The 26123-nt window shown below is 36.3% G+C and overlaps 1 protein-coding gene across 1 annotated transcript in view; it reads right to left on the reverse strand.

Moving 5' to 3' along the window:
• INTS8 (integrator complex subunit 8) overlaps positions 1 to 26123 on the reverse strand; it is a 50156-nt gene that overhangs the window by 13086 nt on the left and 10947 nt on the right. Inside the window, 16 exon segments of the mRNA XM_006884580.1 lie at positions 1216 to 1334; positions 2534 to 2595; positions 2677 to 2733; positions 3361 to 3394; positions 3797 to 3981; positions 5493 to 5614; positions 6567 to 6768; positions 10648 to 10758; positions 12136 to 12269; positions 13480 to 13655; positions 14251 to 14321; positions 16754 to 16895; positions 17700 to 17800; positions 19726 to 19881; positions 21699 to 21806; positions 25123 to 25305. Of these exon segments, the coding sequence (XP_006884642.1) occupies positions 1216 to 1334; positions 2534 to 2595; positions 2677 to 2733; positions 3361 to 3394; positions 3797 to 3981; positions 5493 to 5614; positions 6567 to 6768; positions 10648 to 10758; positions 12136 to 12269; positions 13480 to 13655; positions 14251 to 14321; positions 16754 to 16895; positions 17700 to 17800; positions 19726 to 19881; positions 21699 to 21806; positions 25123 to 25305 (1963 nt within the window).

The raw sequence follows: 26123 nt of genomic DNA on the forward strand, positions 1-26123 counted from the left end.
TCCTACATTCATGGTTCTCACATTCCATGTCCCAATCACCAGTGTCTGCTTACAACTGTTCCTCTTCCTTTGTATTTCCATGCTTGAAAACTCAACCTCCTTTGCCATCTCATATACAGTTAGAAAATTGCATTTCCATATAGCAAAGGTGAAAAACCTAGGGATCTAATTATGTCTAAGAATTCAAGTAATTATTAAGAATGCCTGAAGAAATTTTAACTAATTACCATCAGTCAAATCCACCTGGGGAGCTCTGGTGGCCTGATGGCAAGGAGCTGAGCTGCCAATCCAAAAGCACACAGTTTTACTCCACCAGCTGCAACCCAGGATGAGCTATGCCATCTCCTCCCATGCAATTTACCACCACTGTCAACCCACTGGAACATCAGCTAGGGGTTGCTTCTGACTTGAGGGCATATGGCAAGTCCAACATATGGACAACCTCCTGTGTCTCTGAGTAGGGCAGCATCCCACAGGGTTCTTGATGGCTGTCACTTTTCAGAAATTGAGGCCTTTCTTCTTCCAAGATTCCATTGGATGGATTCAAACTACCCACCTTTTATTCGAAGCCAAGATACCTAACAATCTGTGCTACCGGGGACTTCAAGAGACTTTACTTAATCTTTAAATAGCAACCCTGCAGAGGAGCTCTGGTGGCCTAGTGGTAAGGAGCTGCAACTACAATCCCAGAGGTGCATGGTTCAAATCCACCAGATGCTCTGCCAGGGAAGGAGGGACAATCTCCTCCTGTACCAGTCAGATCTGATTTGACGGTACACTCACACAAAAATAATAAAATTAAAAAAAAAAAAAAGCAACCCTGCAAACAAACTTCATCTTTATCCCTTAGGAATGTTTTACCAACTTATTGGATGAACACCTACTCGTGAGTTTTTAAAGTTAGTTATCCAAAATTTCTACAAAATATCAACAACCATAAATTTACTAAGGAAATATTAGCTAATCTAGCTAACTAACTGATATTCAGCAAAGTTTAATAAAAGTATTGTTCTAAAACATGTACCCACTAGATGCTCTATGGAGGTAAGATGGGCACTCTCACCTCATACACTTTATTGCCTCTGAATAGCCACTATGAGTCAGTCCCAACTTGACAGTACACAATAATAAACAGAATGCATAATATTTTTCTTTTTACTTTTAACAGTGCTATAAAATCCAAGTATCATACAGTAGCCAGATTATCATACTTACCAAAATAAATGTCCGCCTGAATAATTAACCAAGAATGGTTATTTGGATTTATACTAAGTGTATACCGAACCAGTTCCTTCACCGTGATTGCCACAGCTTCAAAGTCCACTGACTGGAGACTAGAGGAAACACATTTAACATTAATCTAGATATGAAAGGGCATTCTCAAATTCTACACTAGCACTTACTTAAAAAAGGGGGGGGGGAAATGACAGCCAAATTTACAGGACTAGAAACATGTTAAAAATTATCAGTCGTAAAAATGTAAAAACTACTAAAACAAGTCTCATAAAATATGATAAACTAGCCTTTCACAAAGTGGTGAAAACTAGCTGATTTTTTTCCCTTCCAAAATATCATAGAAAAAGTAGAGCAGACCACACACTTGGGGAAGAGGGGAAGATATTTAAAGACTTATCTTTCGATCTTCTACAACAGTGCAAAACATAAAAGTAGCTGGGCAAAAATCGTTAAATTTGCTTTTTTTTAAAATGACAATTTAAACACATTTCCCCAAATGATTCTTAAGTTCTATCATTTAAAAGAAACCACGAAGTGGGGAAGGGTCCTCAAATACTAATAATATTGCTGTTTGACCTCATATCCACCTTGTAGTGTCTTATAAAATTAACTGACTCTCTCAAATTATTAGATGTCTCACTGGTCCTCACCAGGTAAGGACAGAAGTGACAAGCAGACTACTTCAGTGCATTTAAGTAGCAACAGAGGGTCAAGCAAGCAGAGAAGGATGGGCAATCTCACAATGCGTCTGACACAATGCCTCTGAAAACTCGCTGGACAGGGTTAAGGTTATGAGTCAGCTCCAGTACATGAAAACAACACGAGTCAAGCCTAGAAGTCTTGGGATACTGGATATAATGAGAAAAGCCAGGCCTCCACCCAAGCAATAACAGCAACCTCCCAGCTTCCAGAAGCAGTGAAGTCCAGTGGTAAGAGAACACAGGCTCTAGAATCAGAGACACATCAGAGCCAAGTCATGGCTCTAATCTATAAGCTTAGACTTAAAGAGAATTCTCATTGGCCTTGATTTTTCTAGTTCCACCTACTTACTGTCAAGTACTCAGGACCACTTAGAGATCTTCTATTCTTCCAAGGTCTGATATATTGTAGTTCCTTCTTAAGAGTTATGTCCATAATTTTTGTTAACAGTTACTATAGTAAAATAATATTAACTAGTGGAAGAAGGCAGGGAGATTTACCACCTTTCAATCAAATTAAAATCAAGGTTTATCTACAAGACAAAACAATTTCTAAATATTTAAGTGACTTAGTGAGAGGAACCCCTAATGTTTCTTACTTGGGAATGGAGGATGGCCAAATAGAAATGTGTTCAGCTGTAATATCATTCACAATGTCCTCCTTTTAAAGAAAAAAAGAAGGTACAATTAAAAAAAAACACTTCATGAGCTCTCTTTAAAAGTGAAATTACAAAATACTGACCCGAACATTGTGAAGTTTCACAAAAAGTGATAAGATAATAGTCAAAACCAGTGGTTCCTGTGGGAAAGAAAACACAAAACTCTTAAAGTTTACATTTAATTTTTTCCTATCATCTTCATTTTCTCTCCCAAAAGACCCATATCCCTTTGAGTGATTTTTATTTTCCGTTACAAGATGCTGAATATCAGTTTCTTTTTCAATCTCATGTGAAAGTCACAGTACACAATTTATGCTAAAATACTACATTTAGGCGGTGTCTGAATTATGGTGCTATCTCCAAGTCAATCTCCCCATTAGGACTCTGGAAATTGAATAACCAGAGCTTACTTTCAACTAACATTTCTAGCTCCCTCAAAAGTATTAATATTTAAAGGATTGAATCTAGGTTATGTCAAAAAAACAAATATGATGCCATTAATTCTACCAAATTTCTAAGCAAGCAGGTTTTACACATCTGCCTGATACTTCTTCACATTTGAAGAGAGATACCTTTTTTTACTCACTGAAATATGGCAAGGTAAATGCAAATTCAACTCAATTCATATTCTTTCCTTCAATAATAATCACTAAAGATTATATCACGATAACAGATCACCTTAATGATTCAGCGAGTATTTGAAACACTCAATATTTTTATAGTATATGAAAATCAGCAGTAGTGATTAAATTTTTAATAAAACTTACCCGTAATTTTTTAATAAAAGAAAGCAGCTCACTCCTAAAATAAAATTTAAACATTTTGTAAACACACTGAATGTAAAAAATTAAATATAAAATATTTAAGTAAAATACAGATATAGGGTTATTCTCTTAGGATTGCTCATCCTTATGTGATACATGAATACATCTATATGAATTTTAAAATGGTCTCCAAATCAAACCATATTACCACTGAGCTGATTCTGACTCATGGTGACCTCCCCCACCCCCACACCATGAAGTTTCTAAAGCTGTAACTCTTCTGAGGTGCAAGCACTTCACCTTTCTCCCACAGAATACCTGGTGAATTTGAACTCCCAACTTTTCAGTAAGTAGTCCAACCCAAAATGTACTATGTGACTAAGGCTCCTTCAGAATACTACAGATAGTACAAATAATGAATAAGATGGCAAAAACATACCGATATATGATGCCTAGTGTGGATTCCCTCTGCTTTATTAAACTAATTCTCCCATCACTCCCTCGTTTGTGCTGACTGGACACACTACAGATCTGAACAACAACTTCCCACAGGTCTTTAGCAGTCCGTCGACTTTCTTTAGGGCCTGGAAGTTCTTTGCAAGTAGCTGCTAAAAGCTGTCCAAGCTATAACATGAAGACAAACAGAAAGTACACAAATGATCATTTAGGATGACATATACCACAGTTCTACCACTAAGAAACAGTTTAGATAACAGCTGAAACACACCAACTACATGTTATGTATTTGGTAGATCCTGTGAGGACTTTAGGCCACACTGGCTATGGGCAGACCTGAATCTGTTTAGGAAGAGGATCCTCTAGTTCTACTACACAAACAATTACATTTTAATGCAAAAACAAAACAAAAAAAGGGAAATCTAATAAAAACAAATGAGATAATAAAAAAGAATTTTTTTCTTAATTAGGAAAAAGGTGAGGAAATGAAGAGTTGGTAAAACAAGAAAATGAGATTTGTATCAACTCTTCTCTAAGAAAAAAAGACATTTTTTCCTATCAGTAGTTACAGACAGAGTGACTACTAATGCAGAGGGAGAATTTAAGAAGGGCAAATCTTACTCTAATCCAAAGGGGAGAGGCTGTAGTTTTATATCATCTAGTATTATTCAAATTCATAGATTATGAAAGTGACTGATCTGAACACTTGGAAGACCTAACATGTAAGAAAACCCCAGCACTAAAGAATAGAAGAGTTAAAGCACAAACAGAAAAAAGGTCCAAAATGTAAAGTAAAGAAGCAGAAGGACAACAGGCAGAAGTGCATTCACTCCTCCCAGGCTTCACCAGTGCAGACCCACTTAAGCTGTGTTTCACAGCTTAAAATCACTAGTTTAGTTATGAAAACCAAAGCAAGGAAAGTTGACTAACTCTTAGACTAGCCTAAAACTACACTGAAGTGTAAACTGCTAAGTAAATATTCTTTATCATAGTCTTAATAATAAGCTATGTCCACTGCCTTGATCAAGTCAGTTCTGACTCAGTCACCCTTCCACCGGATTACCAAGGAGGTAAACCTTAGACAGGAGACTTCCTCCTGCAAAGCAGCTCATGGATTTGAACTATAGTATTGCAAAAAAATACTGAGCAGAGGGCAAAGTCAAGTAAATTTAAAAACTATGCTTTTTAACTACAAATCAACAAGCACAGAAATAAGACACATTCTCAAATACATATTAATCTAAAGTGTTCTCTCCTTGCTGAGTCTGAACCGACTCACAGCTGACCCTCCAACTGATTTTAGTAGGCAGACTGTCCCTCTTTCTCCTCTGGAGCCAATGGTAGATTGAAACCAGCAGACGCTCCACCGCTGGGTTAGCAGCACACCACCTGATGGATTAGGCCACAGACCTCTCTTAAATCTAAAGAAGTGATTATAATTAATACCATTCTTGTTTTAGGGAGCTCTGACGGCCCAGTGCCAAGAAACTGTGCTGCAATCCCAAAAGCACACGGTTCAAGCCCACCAGCTGTTTCACAGAAGAAAGATGGCCAGTCTCCATCCATGTGATTAACTGTTTCTGAAAGCCTACTGGAGGGTCAGCTATGAATCAGTTCCAACTCCATGGTACACAACAACCAGTCTACTAGTCTTTTAATTTAGATTAAACTTTAATTACCTTGACATACGGATTACTCTGAAGCAGAAATGCAGGAACTTGCAGTGTAAGATACTCATTTTCCTTCCAATTTAACATAAAAGCCACACATTCCTCAGCTATAACTTGACGAAGAGGAATATCTGAGATGGGGAAAAAAGCAGCATTAATCGAAAATATAATTGTATTGAAAAAACACAAGGAATGGTAAAACATGATGAGATCCATTTTGTAGGACTCTTGAGGATCTTGTCTACTCCAAAGAACAGAGACCCGATATTCTTTAAGAAATCCTTCATGGTTTTCTTTTGGATAAACTTTTTTTTTATTATTATTTTGTGTGCGTGTACCGTCAAATCAGATCTGACTGGTACAGGAGGATATTGCGCCTCCTTCTCCGGCAGAGCATCTGATGGATTCGAACTGTGTTCCTCTGGGATTGCAGTGCAGCTTCTTGCCACTAGGCCACCAGAGCTCCCCTGGATAAACTTTTAAAGACATCTGAGAGGTGGTGATTTGAGAATTAGACTACACTGTTCATAAATAACTGCAGAGTCCCATGCTTTATCATGAAGTCAGAAAGGTAATACCCTTCTCTTGCTGAACTCAAGGATCACAACAAGGACTTCCTTTGAGGGTAATGTGAGGAATTAGCCAAGAGTACCAAGGGGCAAGGCTAAGTCTCTCCTCAAAGAGCCAATTTAGATCTTTTCTGTTGTGTTTGTGTACTGTCCAGATGGACGTGACTCATAACTGACCCTCCAGGGAGCTTTTAGAAGTTTAACTTTTCAAGTTTTCATCTTTCTCCTGCAGAGTGGTAAAGGGGACCGAAACCGCACGCCTGTGACAAAAGCACAGCTCCCTTAATTTCCGCTTACACATTTTAAAAGTCAGGGATGAAAAAGAATATGCTTCTGCGGTTTTTAGCCACTTAGTTTATGCCACTATTGCAATAACCCTAAAAAAAATATCAATTTCCTCCATTTTTCACAAACTCGAAGCTTAAATTCTGATTCGGGAAAGAAACTTTTTTTTCCTTTTTTCCATAGTCATCTGATGACTAAATTTCTGAAAATTAGCTTTGTGAAATCTTACCTGGAAGTCTCATTTCCAGATAGCCTCGAACCCTGCTAATAAGGTCAGAAGGAGGTCTTTCTCCTGAATGCCCCGTGCCAGCTTCATGCGTGCGAATATCCAAAAGCAGCATCTCATTCAGCATGACCTGACGGAGCTTTGGTGAAAACTCTGTCACCAGCTCCAAACAAGCAGCAAAGAGCGGTTTAGCATGAGCAAAGTCCTGTAAAAGACAAAATGTCCAACAGCCTGGGTTACCTCTCCCTTGGAGTCTACAAATCTGTGTCCAAGTAGGTAGGAGAGCATGAAATTATGTGTAAGAATGGAGACAAGAGGGAAAGGATTCATTTAAATGTTTTAATATTGGTTATCTTGGGAGAGGAAGCTAGATTTTATCATCTCAATATTGCAGTATTTCTTAGCCATTTTATTATAATAAGCAATAAATAAGAATACTAATTTCACCTTCCTGGGGTACTTTCTATAATGTGACTATTAGACAATGAATTGATTGTCTTGACCTATTTTAGAAAAGATTAAACTATTAAAGGTGTTAGCAGAGGCTATTCCTTGGAAAAGGACATCATGCTTGGAAAGGTGGAGGGTAGAATGAGAAGATAGTCCTTAACAGATGTACTGACAGTGACTTGAGCAATGGGCTCACACATGTCAGAAATGATGAGGCTGACACACGATAGGACAGGGTTGAGATCTGTGGTTCATAAGGTTGCTACAAGTTGTAGTCAATTCGACAGCATCAAACAAAAATAGTATCAGATAATCACCAAAAACAATGTGGTTCATATATTTCCACTGGACAGAGCAACACTTCTCAAATTTTAGCATTTCTAAGATATTCCTGGAGGGCTTAATTAAACCAAAATACTAGATTCTAGCAATAGATTTTCTGACTCAGTGGGTCTATGCAGCTCTGAGGCTAGTGGTAAGAAACTGCAATCTCAAAGGCACATGGTTCAAATCCACCAGCTGCTCTCTGGAGAAGGATGGATAATCTCCTCCCACGTAATTTACTTTCTCTGAAAACCCCCTGAACGGTCACTATGGTTTGGTTCTGAATTGACATTACACAACAGCAACATGGAGGGCCCAACAATTCACAATCCTATCATGTACCAAATACTGGTCTGGGACCTATTAATCTAGAAGCACTACTGTCAAAAGAAGTTTAACTTACTTTCCTCTTAAAATAGCTTTATAAGCTGAGAATCACAAAACACTGATGATATAAAACCATAAATTAACATATAAACTATGTTTGCAGAATAAAAGACTCTATAAATTAAAATTTATAGAGTCTTTTATTCTGCGATTGTACACAGCTTTAGTTTGCTTGGCTCCATAGTCAACACTCTTGGCACCAGCAGCCAGGAAATTAAAAGGCGCATTGCAATGGGAAAGTCTGCTGTTAGGGACCTCTCCAAGGTGCTAAGAGCAGTGGTGTCTCTCTGGAGACTAAGGTGCGTCTGATACAGGCCATGGTCTTCGCAATCACCTGTTATGCATCAGAGAGTTGGACAATGACCAAGGAGGATAGAAGGAGAACTGATGCCTTTGAGCTGTGGTGCTGGAGAAGAGTATTGAGAATACCATGGACTGCTAGGAAAACAAGCAGATTTGTCCTGGAAAGGGTTAAACCGGGTGGCTCCTTGGAGGCAAGGATTCTGAGGCTCCGTCTAACTTACTTCGGACATGTTGTGAGGAGAGACCGGTCCTTAGAGAGGGACATCATGCTTGGGAGGGTGGAGGGACGGCGCAGGAGAGAAAGGCCCTCTATGAGGTGGATTGATTTAGTGACAGGGTAATTGGGATGGGAGTGTCAGAGACAGTGCGATTGGCACAGGACAGAGCGGAGTTTAGGGCTGTTGTACATAGGGTCGCTATGAGTCGACGGCACATAACAACAACAACAATAAATTAAGATGTCAATTCTACCCAAATGATTTACATATTTATTGTAATCCATGCAAAAATCTCAATGTGCTTTTTAAATAGACATTTAAAAGGTGATTATGTAGGGGAGCTCTGGTGGCCTAGTGGCAAGAAGCTGCACTGCAATCCCAGAGGAACACGGTTCGAATCCACCAGATGCTCTGCCGGAGAAGGAGGCGCAATATCCTCCTGTACCAGTCAGATCTGATTTGACGGTACACACACACAAAATAAAAAAAAAAAAAAGGTGATTATGTAACTTATATAGGGAGCTCTGGTAGCTTAATGGTAAAGTACTACACTGCCAACACAGAACAGTTTGAATTCACTAGCTGCTCTGTAGAATACAGACAGGCAATCTCCCTTGCGATCTACAGCCTCTTAAAACTTGCTGGAGGGTCAGGTATGAGTCAGTTGTAACTCGATGGTACATTAACAGTTACAATAATTAACAAGGAGAAGATAAGGAATTAGACTTTCCCATACAACTGTAAAGAATAAACAAGACTTAACTACCTGATTTCAAAACTTACTGTGACAAAAAAAAAAAACACCACAACAAAAAACAACTTACTGTGACGTACTCGCCACATTCTACCACCTCAACTTTTAAGCAAGCAGGGAAAGAACAACTGTGAAAAGGGGGGTGGTGAATGGAGAACCAACACAGCTTGTGGACTGTCAGAGTCTTAGGAAAGAATACAAAGAAAAGGGAAGAGCTGCAAACTGTTTCTCTACAATCCTGCACTTCTAGCCACTGTCTATCTAGCTTAGATACTCCTATCCAGGTTGGACAGAAGACAGCTGGACCAGAAAAGCCATACACCACCCAAGCTCACAAGAGTTTGCACAGTTTGAGTCTTGCCTCTTCACTTGCTTCACTGCTTCCAGGACTCTCACATACCATTCTTCCTTTTTGAGTACTTCTTCATGTCGTCAGTGTCTTTCACCTTCTTCTTTGTCTGCCTAACCCGTACTCAGGGAGTTCTGGTGGCCTCGTGGGTAAGAGTTGCACTGTCAACCCAAAGGCAAGCAGTTCAAATGCACCACCAAGAATTGCACAGAGAAAAGCAATCTCCTCCATCACAATTTATAGCCTTTGAAAACCTGCTAGAGGGTCAGCTATGAGTCAATTCAGGCTCAATGGCACATAACAACAACAACAGCAACAGCTAATTCCAGTACTACTACCATTTCCTTTCTTATCTTTCATGTTTTCCTCATACCTTCAGTATTGTTCACCTTCTTCTTTACCTTCCTAAGCCTTTCATAGGGAGCTCTGGTGGCCTAGTCTTAGGGTGTGGTGCTGCTAACTTAAAAGGTGGCCTTTGCTGATAGTCTGAACCCACCAGCAGCTCTGAGGAAGAAAGATGGGCAAGCTCAGCTGTAGCTCAGGAATTCCTTCTTCCAAATAGTCTTTAACACTCTTACAGAACATAATGGTCCACTAATTATGCAGTTATACCTACCCTATGACATTTCAAGTTTCACTTGTGTCTCAACTTCCCAAACAAACTGTAAAATCCTTATGTAAAAGACAGACAACTCCATTCGTTGCTGTCAAGTCGAAACCAACTCATAGCTAACCATCCAAGGGAGGAGATGCCTGTCTCTCTTCCTCAGAGCAACTGGTGGATTTGAACCACCTGCCTTTGAGGTGCCAGCACGACTCCTTATGTGCTAGAATTTTAAGGGATCTTGATTTGTTTTTAATCATAGTACATGATCTTTACTAAGTGTATCCTAAAGAATACAGACAATAATGTTCTTTAAGGTTTTTCAAAAGGCTGATCCACTCATGCACTGCTACCAAGCTGATTACAGCTCACAGGTACCCTCTAAATCTTTACGAGAAGAGATGTTCATCAATAGCTCTCTCAATACTGCTGATGGATATGAACTGCCAACCTGTCAGCTAGTCAACGTGCCATCAGGGCTCCTTAAAAAGGCCTACACATGCCCAACCACTCCGACACAGTTATGAGGGTAAGGAAAAAAGAGCAAACCAAAACACCTGTGCCAATATTCTTTCAAACCCATCAATGAGATTTTTTTTTTCAAATCAAGAAAAAAACGATAGTCTCTCATTGCTGGTTCCATGATGAAATTATTGAAGCATTTTGTGATCCAGTTAATATACATTTTCACTCACCTTAACAGTACTGCAGTGCAAACCTTTTGCCAGGAGAATATATACCAAATCTCGTGTTAAATTATCTTTAATTCCCAGGATGACATTACTATAAACAGAAGGTACTTCCCACTAGAAGATATTAAAAAACCCACATAAATACATAAAAGCAGACAAAGAAAGTCAAATTTATTAATGCTCTTCTAATAATCTACCATCAAATTGAAACAAAAAACCTAATCATTCAGAGATCATTTCTAAGAGAGGAAAATAACAGCCATAATAAAGCACTAATCAAAATTAATATATACTCTATGAGCCAGGAATAGTCACATGGACTGGCATTCTCTGCACAGTATGTTATTTTTTAAAAAACAAAACAAAACAAAACTTATCCTCATATATTCTTACCTTTCAGACTCTAGCTTTGGAAGATGAGCAAATGGGGCAGGTACAGGGAGAAGCATGTACAAGGAATAGATTACTGCTCTAGAATCATGCTGTGACACTAATATGTCAAAGAATGCACCTGTGGACACATTTCTGGTATCTTTTTCTTTTTCTTGCATACCTCCCCCAAGCCTGTTTTATTTTCCTAAACTATGCTTTGCTCTCTACCATATGTTTTGCCTTCCTACCAATTTGGAATTATTAGCCATGGACCAAAAGAAAGAGTAAAATTATTCAATTTGTTTGAAATCTATCAACAAATTAAAGGACTGAGAAACTGTGGTACATTGACACAATGGGATACAATGTAGCACTAAGGAACAACATTGTGTAAGATAACCATGTAACATAGGGGGGGTCTACAGAACATTGAACTCAGTCTCCTAAGGATAAATACTACATAAGACCATTATTGTTAAATGAAAGGAAGACTAATAAGATGTATATAAACGCCCAAAAGAGGAAGGAGAAAGGATGAAGGAGGAGGACCAAAGAGAAAGGTGGAAATCATGTGGATAGCAGAGCCGAGTGGGCAGATGGGGTTGAAGGAATAAAAAGACTCAGTTGGGATTCAAAAAGATGACATAATAATAGGCATAAATCAACAGTAATTAACTGTAGAAAACACAATGCTTATAAATGATTGTATAATACACAAAGTATATGAATGAAACACAATGTATACAATTTATTGTATGCAAACCAAAAAACAAAAAAGATGGAAAAAAAGCCCTAAAAGATAGTATCAAAAAACAAAGCAAAAAAAAATCACTCTGTATACTGTTCATAGCAAGTACTGACTACAAATTATGTAAGCAATAAGTCTTACAAACTTTATAATTAAAACAAATGAAAATGCTATGACAATCAATGAATTACAAACACATGTTAAGACATTAAGAACATAATAATAGTTAACTGTACTATATTTTTAGGCTTGGGGAACATTTTGGATATTCTCTCACAGTAGATATTATTGCTTGTGAAGGCCGTAAAATTTCTTACATATGAAAAAGGGCTTATTTTCAAAAGAAAAATATTTTTAACAGAGTTTCTTACCTTATTAGACACTGTCCAGAACTGGCGTTCTGAAGTCATACCATGTAATTCAATTAAAATCTGTCGAATCCTCCAGGGATCCACTGACAATATAAGCTGGTGCTCTAACTGGCCAATATTTACACTTGCTGAAGCTAAAAGGGTGTGGGGGTGGGGGGAGAGAGTTCTATTTCAGTAATGTTTTAATTAAAAGGTTAAGAGAAATTTTGCATTTTGCTAAGTACATCTATAAGTTAAAGAAAGCTCTTGAAAGTAACTGAACGTAACTGAATGTTAACTTTATCTGCACATAGAAAACCTAATACATTTTGCATTATACCTGCACTGAGTAAATGAGTGCATCTAGTAAATATTGTACTAAATTTAGCAGAATGCATCTATTAAATATTAGTAAATAAACTAATAGTGAGAATGTAAACAAAGGTAATAGCCTATAATTGGTTAACAGAAAGAACTATGCTGTGACTTGAAGATCCAATGGAGGGTCACTGAGCCAGAATGATGTTACAGTAGTGAGTTTTAAGTTGAATGTATGGAAAGAGTTCACTGTTACAGACAGCTACACTGTTGAACATAATAATGCATTAATAAAACATCAATTTTTACTAATATTTAAATTGTATGCTTTTTGAAAGAAGATATTCTGTTCTATCCAATACAGCCTAAAAATCATTAAAATCTCTAATTACTGCTTTCAAATACAGTCTACAATAGGGTAGCTCTAGTACTTTGCATCAGTGTTACATTTTTTCTTCAAATTTAGACATAGTCAACCTGTATAAATCTAGGAACAATCAAAGGAGCTAAAACTGTGCTTTTGTTAAACTAACTGAATTGAGCCTTATGTTTTGAAGTTTATGATTTACAATAATGAAGAGCACTATACTTTCCACTTATAACAGAAAAAAAATGGAAAAAACCAATGAAGTAATAAGGCAATACTAGTTATGAGAACTCAACAATTAGCTGGAAGGCAACTTCAGTGATATAGGCTGAAAAAGCATAAATATTTACACGTGACATAATTAAACAAGAGGCAAACATAAAAGTTGCTCTTGCTTTGTGTTTGTTTTACACCCCAAATACACAATGAAGGCAAAGTTATCTTGGTCTATTTCCCAGGTGAAAAGTTTTACCTGAGAAATCTAGACTAAATCCACATAATCCAGATGACCCAAGAGTCCAAGCACTTAGCTCTTCATAAAAATACAGGAGATACAAAAATTTCTACAATATACTGACATAAGTTAGAACAATTTAAGGAGGCATACTCAAATATATTTTAAGTTTAATCCAAACTAGCAAAAGGTGCCAACATTTTAACTAGTAGACTGGCGAGCTAACCTGGGATATCATAAAATGAAGTTACAGGTTTAATGCACAGATTTACTCTAGGGGATCTCTTCCTCATCTGATCAATAAGGAGCTTTCGTTCTTCATCTTTCAACAATGTAATGAAAAGTTCATGTGAAGAAATCATAAAAACATACTGCAGATCTTCCAATCCCAGGCACACATTCCTGGATCAGTAAGAAATATTGTGGGGGAAAAAACACAAACAGATTTAGTTGGAAAAAAAACAAAACAAAACCCAAAAACAAAAGAACAAACCATCAATCATTTTAATAATTTTTATTAATAATTTATTTTAGAGGTATTCATTTACAGTAAGAGTTTGAAATACCATCATTATCCTAATAATGTTTTAAAATAAATTTTAAAATGTTCCTTTGATTTTTATTTAAAACTATGCCAATACTACTACAATATACAAAAGTGAGGGAACTCTGGTAGCGTAAGCGGTAAGTAGTTCCGTTGCAAATCAGCTGCTATGCAGAACAAAGATAGGTAATAATCTCCTCTCATACAATGTACTGTGTCTGGAAACCACTGGAGGGTCAGCTATGAGTTGCTTCTGACTTGATACCACACAACCATAATAACAATACAAAAAACAACTTGCTTGATTTTAAAATTTCACAGAGCTACACTGAGTTTAACTCAATCTTAACTCACTGTCAAATATCAGTTAGGAGTTGTTTATAAGATATGTAGGGCAAACACAGAAAGCCCAATAATATGTTATACTCTGCTCAAAGGAATAAGTTGACTTACTTGAGAAAAGCAGCCATGTTTGCCTTTAATGAATCTGAAGACTTTTCTAAATGTATTGATCTTGAGCACACCTATAAGAATTAAAGTAATATTCACTTGAGTATGGGTTACTTCTAAAAGCTCAAATTACAATTCAAAAAGTTAAGTCAGAAAAAAGTAGCTTTCCATTTTTTTAATCCAAGAAATCAGAGATTTGATTAGTTAAGAGGAGCAGAGCTGAGCCTAAAGAGTAACTTTTGGGGAAGGGAGCAAAAAAGCAAATTACAAAGGGACAAACAATAAAACAAAATAAATAAGTAAATGAGACTTCTTAGAAAGGAAACATTTTGCTTATTAAATGACTTAATTTTAAAAAAAGTAAAAAAAAAAAGAAGAAGCTAGTACAAGGGAAGGAAACCTTGTATCAGATATCATATAGCCAACAAGATTCTAATAACCAAAATATGTGCAAAGGACTTGAATAAACATTTCAAAGACAACTCTCAAAGGGCCACTAGAAACATTAAAAGATGCTCAGCATCATTAGTTGTCAGAGAGATGGAAATTACACCCTCAATGAGATACCATTTCACATCCAAGAGTTTAGTCAACAACGGGAGAGGGAGGAAAAAACCCAACCAGAAAATAATAAAGATTGGCAAAGAATGTAGGAAATTAGAAACTGAAACTCTTACCCACTGCTGGTGGAAATGTAAAGTGGTGGTTCTAAAACTACTACACAATCTGCTTCTGGATATATACCCAAAAGATTTGAAACTAAGGCTTAAAAACTCAGACATCAATATTCACTGCATCACTTTCTCAAAAAGTTGCAAATAGAGATACCATTTGACCCAGCAATTCCACTACTGGGAATATACCCTGAAGAGACCATAGCTGACATCCAAGCAGATATATGCACACCCATGTTTATTGCAGCTTTGTTCACAATAGCAAGGACTTGGAAACAACCTAAGTGGCCATCAACAAACGAATGGCTAGAGAAGCCGTGGTATATTCGCACAATGGAATACTATGCTGCATTAAAAAATAAGGAACTCATGCAATATTATTCAAAATGGTTGACTCTGGAGAACATTATGCTGAGTGAAATATCCCAGTCACAAAAGGACAAATATTACATGATGCCACTGTTGTAGAATGGGACTGTCCTTGGGATTGGGGAGAGACTGAGTAAGATGGGTTCAATAATGTATACTGCACTGAAACAGAGGAGGGAGAAAACTGTTTAAAAGAGATATATGACTAGGTACTTCTGTCATCACAGGAGTCTAGAGTGAGGGCTACATGGTGGAGGGGACCTGGGGGAGGGTTTGTAAAACAATGAAAGAATCCTTTCTTTTACTTTTCCATAATTTTTGACTCATGTACTTATAACTTGTTAGTCAAATTTGTGTCTTCTAGGTTACAACACCCCCATGATACATCTTCAAGGATATGAACATGTACGGCCAAGCACAATCAATAAGAGTGCATCTAAATTCCAAAATCAATCTCCATAATAGTCTATGTGTTTCCTACTGCCAAGGGGGCCCTTTAGAGTAGTGAGAGAAGATCTTCACCCTGAAACCCACAGCGTCCCTTTTCAGCAGGAAGTAGCTAAGAGAATACGCCATCCCCTTTTCCTTATGAATCAGGGTGAAGTCTCTCTCAGGGAGGAGTGATAGGGAATGGCAAAGGACACACCAACAAAGGAGATTAATCAGAACTGACTTTGACAAGCACTGTGGCAATTGGACAATTAAAACAGACAATCGGATGGCGGGGAAGAAGAACAAACTGGGGAGGAGGGTGGAGAGAATGGTGCGGCAGTGAAGGAGTGAAAGCCCAGAATCCCTGTGAATGTTCACTGAAACTAATAAAATTTAATAATAATAATAAAAAAAAATATTCACTGCATCAGTATTTATAATAAGCAAAAGGTAGAAACAAAAGCCTATCAACAAAGAAATACATAAATAAACTGTATTAAACAGTGCTAGAACACCTGTAGTATCAAATATGAAGAAAAACTATTATATCAGACCCCTATTTCATAAAATACAAAAAAGTCTATTTTCAGTAGATGACACCAAAATGTGAAAGGAGGACAGCTATAAAACTTTTCAAAGAGAGAGAGAAATTTTTATGACTTTAGAACAGAGAATGTTTTGTTTTCTTTCTTTTTTCTCTCTCTCTCCTTATTCTCCACCCCTCAATTTATAGCTAAACAACAGACAAAAATGTACTCTCTTTTAGGGAAAGTTTTCTTAAGCAAACAAAGAAATCACTAATCATCAAGAAAATGACACAAATTTGATGAAATTTTTGAAATGATGTAAAGTTATCAATTATAAAGGGCAAGAAATATTTCAAAATACAGTAGAAACTAAGACTTAGAATAGATACTTGCTGCTGGTAAATTGGATGAAGATGGAAAAGAGGGTAACAGATTTGGCAACAATGATGTCACTGATAAGTGGAAAGCAAAGTTATGAATCAAAAGAGGAAAACAATAACTTACCTCAAGAAGAAAATCTATTTTCTCTTTATTAGGTCTAAGAAATAGCTGGTTAAATTGAACACTAATTGTTCTACCTTCCAATATATCACGAATGGTGTTGCAAGCACAGACTTTAAAACAGATTTCATCTAGAGCTTCATTTCTGTATAAAACAAAAGTAGATCCACCAATACAGTTTCAATTATAAAAGAAAAGGTATATAACCACATCCAAATCAAAACCAAGCTCACTACTGCTGAGTCTATTCCAACTCATAGCAGTCCTATATTGGGTTTCAGAGACTGTAAATCTTAAGTCTGATAGAATGTCTCACCTTTCCCCTGCAAATACTTAACCCACTATACCCGATCTTCTACATGCACAAGGCCAGTATAGGAGTACAAAGCTGTAATACCATTTTTCTTAACATTCCCCCTATGAAACTCTGGCTAAAGGCAGATCACATAACTTTATTGAGCAATTAATTAAATCCATACTTAGACTTAAAAAAAAAAGAGTGTATATTGTAAAATGAATGAAGCTTTTATGTTTTATAAGACTTTAGATACTCAAGCATATTAGTAAATGCCATATGCCACACTGAGGGGTGGGGGGGAACCAGGAAGGGTTTTAATTTATCATGTTGTTATTTACCCTAAGGTCAGGACCAACTCAGAGCTAACCCTCCAGCAGGTTTTCAGAGGCAGTACATGAAAAAGAGGAGAATGCCCACCTTTCTCACACATAGGATCATTAATTACAGACTAGGTGAGAGAATGGAATTCTGTCACACATATATTTTTTCCAAAAGCTTTTAAAACATTAGATAAACTTCAGAGTTGGCTTCTCTAGTTATGTTAGTTTCTTTTACATTCACAAAATTGAAACTTAAAGGTATGTTTTTAATAAACTATAAAAGCATTTGTTTTTTACTTAAAATCACTAGGTAATTTTTTAATTTACTTACCCTTGTTGAGCTTTCTGAAAGAGTTCTCTTAGCACTGATTGTCGGAACTGGACAGGTAAACTAAAGGTTAAATTGTCTTCAATGAATATCTTTATTACTTCCTAGAACATATATAAAAACATTTCAAACATCATCAATAAAAGTTTTTATTCTTTTTTTAAAAAGCTTTTGTATAATGAAAACTACAATTTGAAGAAAATGGTATTTCTAATAACCTCTTCTATTCTGAAATATTAAAGTTAGATTATGGCTTAAAAATAGTTCTGGGGGGCGGGGGGAAGAAAGGCCAAATAATCAAAATGAGCAAGAAAACAGGAATTAATAAGTAATTTAGCTATGTTAGTGAAATAATAAATATTTTTCTACTCTACATTACATGCAGAATCGCATATTACGTTTTTTTAAACTGTAAAGTACTAAACACCTCAACTTTATATAAAAAAATTCAGCTAGGAAAACACATGCTATGAAATTATTCTCATAAATTTAAATGACTTAAAATATATTAACTAGTGAGTTACAGCAAATGTTTTAACTGAAGGACTTTTCTCCCCTCTCTCTCAGGGAACAGAAAAGAAAGAACAGGTAACAATATAGAAGATTTCTGCAAACAAGTGAAGCTAACCAGCTCCTGCTACTACATAAGTAGCAAGAAAGTGGTTCCAAAACCATAAATGTTACTCTATTATTTCAACAGCAAAATATGAAGAATGTGAGAAGACACATTTACCACAGTTGCTAAACTGCTGTTTAAAAAATTAAAACTAAAAAACCCAACTTACATATATTTCACATAAAGAAAATCCTATTCACATAAAAGACGGAATATTTTCAAAACATAGTGCTGCATCCATAACTAAATAAATTTTATATCTCCAACAAAATCGCTATCTTTCAATTTTTAGGCTACCTTCACTGATTTCTGGTTTACTCATTCTGGCATTTGATAACATTCAGAATAACACATGACTTTCTATGAATAGCGTAAGGTTTGCTTGCACAAGCCTTAACTTAGTGAGTATAATAAAGAATCTATATCTTGTCATAACTGATTCCCACTGTCCCTAAGCTCCTCCCAGACAGATGTAACTAAATATGTCTGGTTTTTAAAAAGCCCATTTGCAACTCTACTCCATCTAAAAGAAGCTACAATTCTCTTCTCTAGGACAAAACTCAGACTTTGACTATCAGATCAGGGAGAGGTGGAGGAAGTGGCACCCCCCTTCTCATCATTATTTTCTGAGAAGGAGGGGAAAAGAATAGAACTAAAAGCCCACTTGGAGGCATCAAATTCAAAGTCTATTATAGCTCGGTATTTTTAAGATTCTTGTTTTGAATTAAATAGTATGAAGGCACTAATTACTTTCTAGAATAAGGGCTTTCCAATAAAGATTGTTAACTGTAATTCCCCGTGATTTTAGTTATTAAAAAATATGAACCCCGAACAAGGAGGGCAAATACTAAGAAGAAGGCTCCTCGAGTAAGTAAGACTCAGATGATGTCCAGGCTCAAGATGGATAAAATAGACTCTAAAGCAGACCATGCACACCTTGCAAAACCACTATGCTCTCTTCGTCTTATGTTCTTAACATCAGATATTAAACTTCTAGTAAGTCTAGACAATGTAGACATACTTTCAAAACAAACATAAGACTTCAGGCTCATCAGACTAAAAGCTGTCTGTAATTTGCAAAGTTCTGCTTAGAGTTTCATACAGAACTTACTTTAAATGGGCAAACTCGACACCTTCCTTTTAAGAAAGAATATAAATGAATGAACTAGCTTCAGTAGAGAGCTATGCCTTTCAGTTTCTAAACTACCATGAGCTTAGAAGCTAATACTTTTCACTTTATGGTCCTTGAGAATCATATGCAATAGGGGATATTACCTAGGCCAGTATGACAGTTTGTCATACTTGTCCCAAACCAACTAACTGGTAAATGGCACAACCAGGATCTGAGTTCAATTCTGCCCCAGCTTCTAAAATGTTTGAATCGTATCACTCCAACCCCATCATAAATCTTACCTGATAGTTGCCAGACCTCAGACAAATATGGACTTTACTATATTGAGTCAATTGTTGAGATGTACTATCAGAAGAAGGTACAAGAACATCACACGCTTGACAATAGCCAGCTAACCGCTTCTCATCTATGGTACAATGAAGAGATAATGAACCTATCTGTAAAGTAAGAGGGTATACACCATTATCCATTAATGTAATATTAACAATAAGCAGCACCCATGTAGTGCATCTTAATAGCAAAATATAATGATAATGAAAAAGATTAAGGTTAAGAGAATCACACAAAATGTTAAAGGCTGTAAGCAAGGGACAGCAAATTAACCTCCTCAGGCTCAACTATGGTCTAATTTTCTGTTTCTGTACAGCCTTTCAGAATTTTTACATTACTGAGTGACTATAAAAGGAAGGGGGGGAGGGATGGGCAGGGAGAGAAGTGCAGCAATGAATGAATGGAAATCCAAAATCTCTGTAAATGCTCATTAAAATTATTTAAAAAAAAGGAAGGGGGGGAAAAAGAATATGCCACAAGAACAGTAGAGGTTCACAACACCTAAAATATTTAGCATCTGCCCTTTTAGAGCAAAGGTCTGGTGATCTCTGGCTTAAAAGAATTTTCAGGCCAGTATCTGAGAAGTAAACCACTGAAAGAAGGTATGACAATTAAGATGATGATTAGTAAAGAGTTTTTAACAGGTTATTATCTTTTTTTTTTTTAATATACTTCATGAGCAGATTTAAGGAGTGGGGGGCTGGGAAGGAAGCCAAATTCATAATCTTTACTAAAAAGACTAGAAATGTTAAATAATCTCCACTGGAAATGAGAGAAATGTTTCCAACAAAACAGAACTTTTGTATAACTTTAAAGATATATTCTATAAAATAATGAACATTTTAAATTACTAAACTTAAAAAATCATAAAATTAGTAATCAGATGAATTTCCATAGGCAAAGTAAAATAACCATTTCCAATTATGTCCAGATTAAGTCTAAAATCTCTCCCTAGGGAATTCAATTAATAACTCTGGTGATTAAAGGACAGACTGTCAAATACATAAAACTCTAGTTTTGTACTGTACTACCGCCTCAATCATAAAAAGAAAATGCTAATGATACATTAACCATCCTATAGACTCCAAAAAGCTAGATTCTACCCTATAAGGCAGAGCAGAACTGCCCCATAGAGGTCCCAAGGCTGTAAGTCTTTATGCAAGCAAACTATCATTATCCTTCTCCTGAAGAGTGGCTGGTGGGTTGGAACCACAAGTCTTTCAGTTAGCAGCCCAGCAACTAAGTATTGCATCACCAGAGCATCTTCATATGATAAGCATGTAAAAAAGAAAATTTACTAAAAAATCTATTACTAGTAACTGAATGCAAATTTTTCTGACTCTACTTTTCACCTAAATTACCAAAAATTTGTTTTTAATACTCACTGCTAATTAAAGTGTTTTCATTAAATAAAGGAATGCACCCGAAAAGCAATATTACTTTATCAGTGCTGTTAAAATATTCGTATCTGTTGAGATGATAAATCTATATCTATGATTCTAACTAGAAAAATATTTAAAACCAGACAAAGATCTACATTTAGAAATACAAATATTATAGATCTACACTAAAAAGAAAGTAAGTGATAATGGCAAAAAAGGGTTACTTTTCAGGTAGCAGAAGTAATGATTTTCCCCCCCTTGTTGTATGCAGTCAAACTGGATCCAACTGGCACAGGAGGAAGTTCCCCTCCTTCTCCAGCAGAGAATCTGGCGGATTTGAACCGCGTGCCTTCGGTACTGCAGTGCAGCTACTTGGCACTAGGCCACCAGAGCTCCCTAGTAATGATTTTATAAAAACCATTTTTTAGTATTTTTAAACTTTCCAAATTTACCATAAGGAACCTCTTTATAGTAATTTTTTTTTAAAGCCAAAATATATATAGATTATTAGCTGATTACTGATGCCTGTTATGACTATTTACCTCTGAAATCAGTTCTTTGGTTCTAAAAAATTTTTCTCTGGCATTTTCATAGGCAGCTGAATTTGTAGAGCCTTGTTGGAAGTATACTGCGCCCAAATCATAGCATACCTGAAAGAGTAATGAATATCAGCTAATTCAGTAACTTTTCATGCATTTAAGAACTTAAAATTATAGCTAATACAACAAAACATAGGAGTAGATATACATATATGTATATGTATATGTATATGTATGTGTATGTGTATGTGTATGTGTATGTGTATATGTATATATATATGTATATATGGGGAACCACTTCAGTGCACAGTGAAACACCAGTGTTCCTAGTTCCAAGAAAAATAAATCAATCGTCACTGATTTAAATGGAAAAATTAATTGGAAATATTTCAAGTAGTGGCTATTGTTAGTTACAGTTGAGTCAGAACTGACTCAGCTGACCACCCAATGGGTTTTCAGAGCCTGCACATCGCACAAGAATAGATTATCCATCTCTCTTCCACAGAGCAGCTGGGAAACTGGAATCACTATCCTTCGTGTTGGCAGCATGATACCTTACCAATTAAGACACTAGAACACCCTAAAAATCTTTTCTGTCTTTATCATAGACAGCTGGATTTGTAGAGCCTTGTTTGAAATATACTGCCTTCAAATCAACAGACTGTTATTGTTGTGTACCATCTAGTCGGAACTAACCCATAGCTGACCCTCCACCAGTGGTTGTCAGAAGCAGTAAATCGCACAGGAAGAGACCACCATCTTTTTGCACAGCACTAGTGGATTCAAACTGCAGACCTTTGCATTGGTAACACAACTAACTACTAAGCCACCGGAGCGCCACATCACTGGAAACAGCATAAACTTTTGCTAATGCTTCCCCAGAAAACTAGATTTTATTGTTACTGTAGCTATTCCCTACCAGCCAAATGGATTCTTTATTACCTCCATCTACTTGATTTACTAACTTGTGTTTCAGGGTGAGCTAAATGTATTGTCAAATTCCCGTGATTTGGCTCTCTCAAGCAGCAAGAGGCTGGAGGAAGGCAGTATTTTCCTGGTTCCATTCTATGCAGCAGATACTGCCTCCTAACAAAAGTCTCAGAAGGGAGTTCTCAAGGGAGCTCTGGTGGCCTAGTGGCAAGAAGCTGCATTGCAATCGCAGAGGTACATGGTTTGAATCCACCACATGCTCTGCTGGAGAAGAAGGGGCAATCTCCTATACCAGTCAGATCTGATTTGATGGTACACACACACACAAAATAATTAAATAAAAAAAAAGACTAAGGTGTAAAAAAAAAAAGAAAGGAGTTCTCTACCATGTAGAGGGGAGGAGATGGGGTAAAGCAACCAAAGTGAGTGGGAAGACAAATGCCTATCTAACAGGACTGGCAAAAGTACTGAGGAACTTAGAGAAATGATAAAATTATTGTGCTTTTCCCCCAACTGTCTTTTTTTTTTTAAATAGGGGAATTCTATTTTCCAAAGAACTTAGTTGTTGTTGCCATTGTTGTTGATTGTCTTCAAGCCGAGCACGACTCATAGCAACCCTATGAGCAAAAGGCCTGAAGCCCCTCTACAACTATTGACATTTATCAAAGGGTCATAGAGTTTCTAGAGGCATGTTGTTTAGGAAGTGGATGCCATTCCTGCTTACTGTTATGGATAACAGTACTGGAGTCCAGAGAGTAATAAATCTGTAAATGCATAGAAACTAGTGGCAGAGAGAAGTCTTGAACTCGGATTTCAAGGCTCCTGTATACCAAGTCTCAAGTTAATGCCACAAACAGCTGAAAGATCAGGTCTCTCAATATTTTTAAAAAGTCTTTAATTATTGCCCTAACCCAGACAAAATTCAAACCCTTTGACTTATACTATGTTGATGTTATATACTGTTAAGTGGGAACCAACAAAGAGCTGACCCTCCAGTAGGTTTTCAGAGGTTTTAAGTCACATGGGAAGAGATTGTCCATCTTTCTTCCACAGGGAAGATGGTGGATTCAAACTGCATGCCTTTTGATTGGCAACCCAACTCCTTACCAAGCCACCAGAACTCCCTGGCCTATACCTGCAGGATCTCTTAATCTAACCTAACTTCTCTATTCTCCTGAGTTTCAGTCACATCAAGTGCCTCAATTACTCATTCATACCTTATCCTTCCCTTTATCTCCATTTACCTAAACTCCTAAACTGAATTAGGCTCTGGTCCTCATTTTGGAACCAGTTTTGATATTGTTTTGACCTATTGTATGAGTTAAAGAGACAAATTTTCTTCATTTTTAGAACACAGCTTTGAATTATTTAGCCCACAAGAACTGTTTGGTTGATTTTCATTTTCAAAGAGCTCCTCCAGTATGGGAGGAATGAGTACCAAAGGAGTAATTATACATAATATATAGATATATAGAATTATATACAGGTCCTCTTTCTGGGAAAAGGCAATGTAAAGTATAAAGATACTTTCATGTTTTACTCACTAGTCATTTAGTTTAAATTCTCTAATTATGAGATCAACAGGCTAACCCAAACTAAAACAAAAAGTCTGATACTGTCCTAAAAGATAGTGAAATTCTTAGTTTTGGTGAGGGAAAATCATTTGCTAAAGTTTACTTAGCACATAGAGGTCTAGGTGTTCATTTTCTCTAGGTCCTATCACTCCATGTGATACTGGTAATTCATGAAAAGATCCAGAGCTCATAAGATACAGCAATACCAGAAGGTCTAGACAAAATTATTACCTTCAGCTCTAGAGCCACCTAGTTGAAAAAGGCACCTTCCCAACACTGTCTTACATCTACTCCGTTTCTTTTGATACAGGAAAGAGTGATCAAAGAAGCCATTCAAATTCAAATAACTATGGGCAGAGTTTCAAACAAAATCTCAGAAGGTGCTATGAAGGTAGCTCTCTTGAATCTAGCAATAATTTCATATTTCTATTATGTTCAAAACTTTACAAAGTGAGGAACAAAGAAAATATATTTTAAAAAAGAAAAGAAGCCCATAGAGTTTAAAATCTAGCAGGGGGATAAAAGATATAATATCCAACAACAAACATCAACTAAAAGCTGCTAAGGAAATGGGGGCCAGAGTCAAAGAAAACAATCTTAAAATTCTTGTAAAGCTAAACATTCTTCTAGGTGCTGAGATTTTTCCAACTCTAGCACAGTATTAGGTTTTGTCTCCCCTTTTTAGGTCTAAATAGGATTCTAATTATTCTCATTATACTCATGAATGATAAATTAGTTATAAAAATTTAAAGATGTCTAATAAAAAAAAATCACTGCATTTCAGTCATATTGTGAAACTTGTCAAAATCAAAGATACAAAGGTAGAAAAAAAATTTCAAAATAGTAAGACAGTTGTTACTATTTACTTCAAGACGTTCTCCTCAAAAATTAACACTCATGGGTTAAAATATTTAAATGAGTACCTGGCACTGCATTTCCTCAGTTTTGACTTTCAATCCAGCTGTAGAACTCTCAGTTTCCCCATTTACCATGCCTGGTTCCACGGCCAATAAATCTAGTGTTCTCATAGTATGGACGTAAAGATCCTTGTTTAATTTAAGGGCTGCTTCTAGTACCAATATAGAATCAGCAGCTTGTTCTTTTAGCTACAAAAAAAAATCAGTAAGAAATTCACTTAAATGTAAAAATAACAGTAATCCACCATAATAAACAAAAATTCTTTATAGGATATTTTGTAACTTAGGGTATAGTGCTATTAATTTTTTTAACATAGCAGGAATGCAATGAAATTAAATTATTGAAATAAAATTCTCTTTTTTACTTCAACAAGGGGGGTAAATTCCTACTGTAAAATCAGAAAACACAAAGAGGAAAAGACTGATGTTTCATTCTCAATAAAAAAAAAAGTTTAAGAATAAAGAAAATGCACAAAGAGTCCAGAATTAAGGTTGCACAGTGGAGTGTACTCGGGGAGGTGGGAGAGGGTGCAGGAGGACTGTATACCAATGAAAGAATTTTTCTTTTACTTTTCAAAGAGAGGAGTGGGGGGGGGGGGGGGGGGTGGGCAGGGAGAAGAGTGCAACAATGAATGAATGGAAATCCAAAATCTCTGTAAATGTTCATTAAAATTAATAAAATTTTTTAAAAAATTAAAAGAAGATTAAAGAAAATGCTTTAAAAATTTTTATTATTCCATTTGATTTATTCAAGAAAAGTCCGTATATGTCAATGTGACAAGCCATTATACTAGGCACTAGATAAAACAAAAGATGCAGGAATTAAAAAAAAGAGAAAAAAAGAAAAGCAGGCTTTGCTCCCATATTCAAATTACTATAGCATACTCCCATAGTATATTACCATAGGATATCTGTTTTATGTATAAAAGATTTCTATCTTTCCTATCTTCTGCTGTACCTCTACCACTTATATCAGTGTCCACGGCATCTTAAGTATGTAAGAAGTT

This window comes from Elephantulus edwardii, unplaced genomic scaffold, assembly GCF_000299155.1.
Source record: "Elephantulus edwardii isolate Elephantulus edwardi_28Jun2011 unplaced genomic scaffold, EleEdw1.0 scaffold00036, whole genome shotgun sequence".
Classification (NCBI taxonomy): domain Eukaryota; kingdom Metazoa; phylum Chordata; class Mammalia; order Macroscelidea; family Macroscelididae; genus Elephantulus; species Elephantulus edwardii.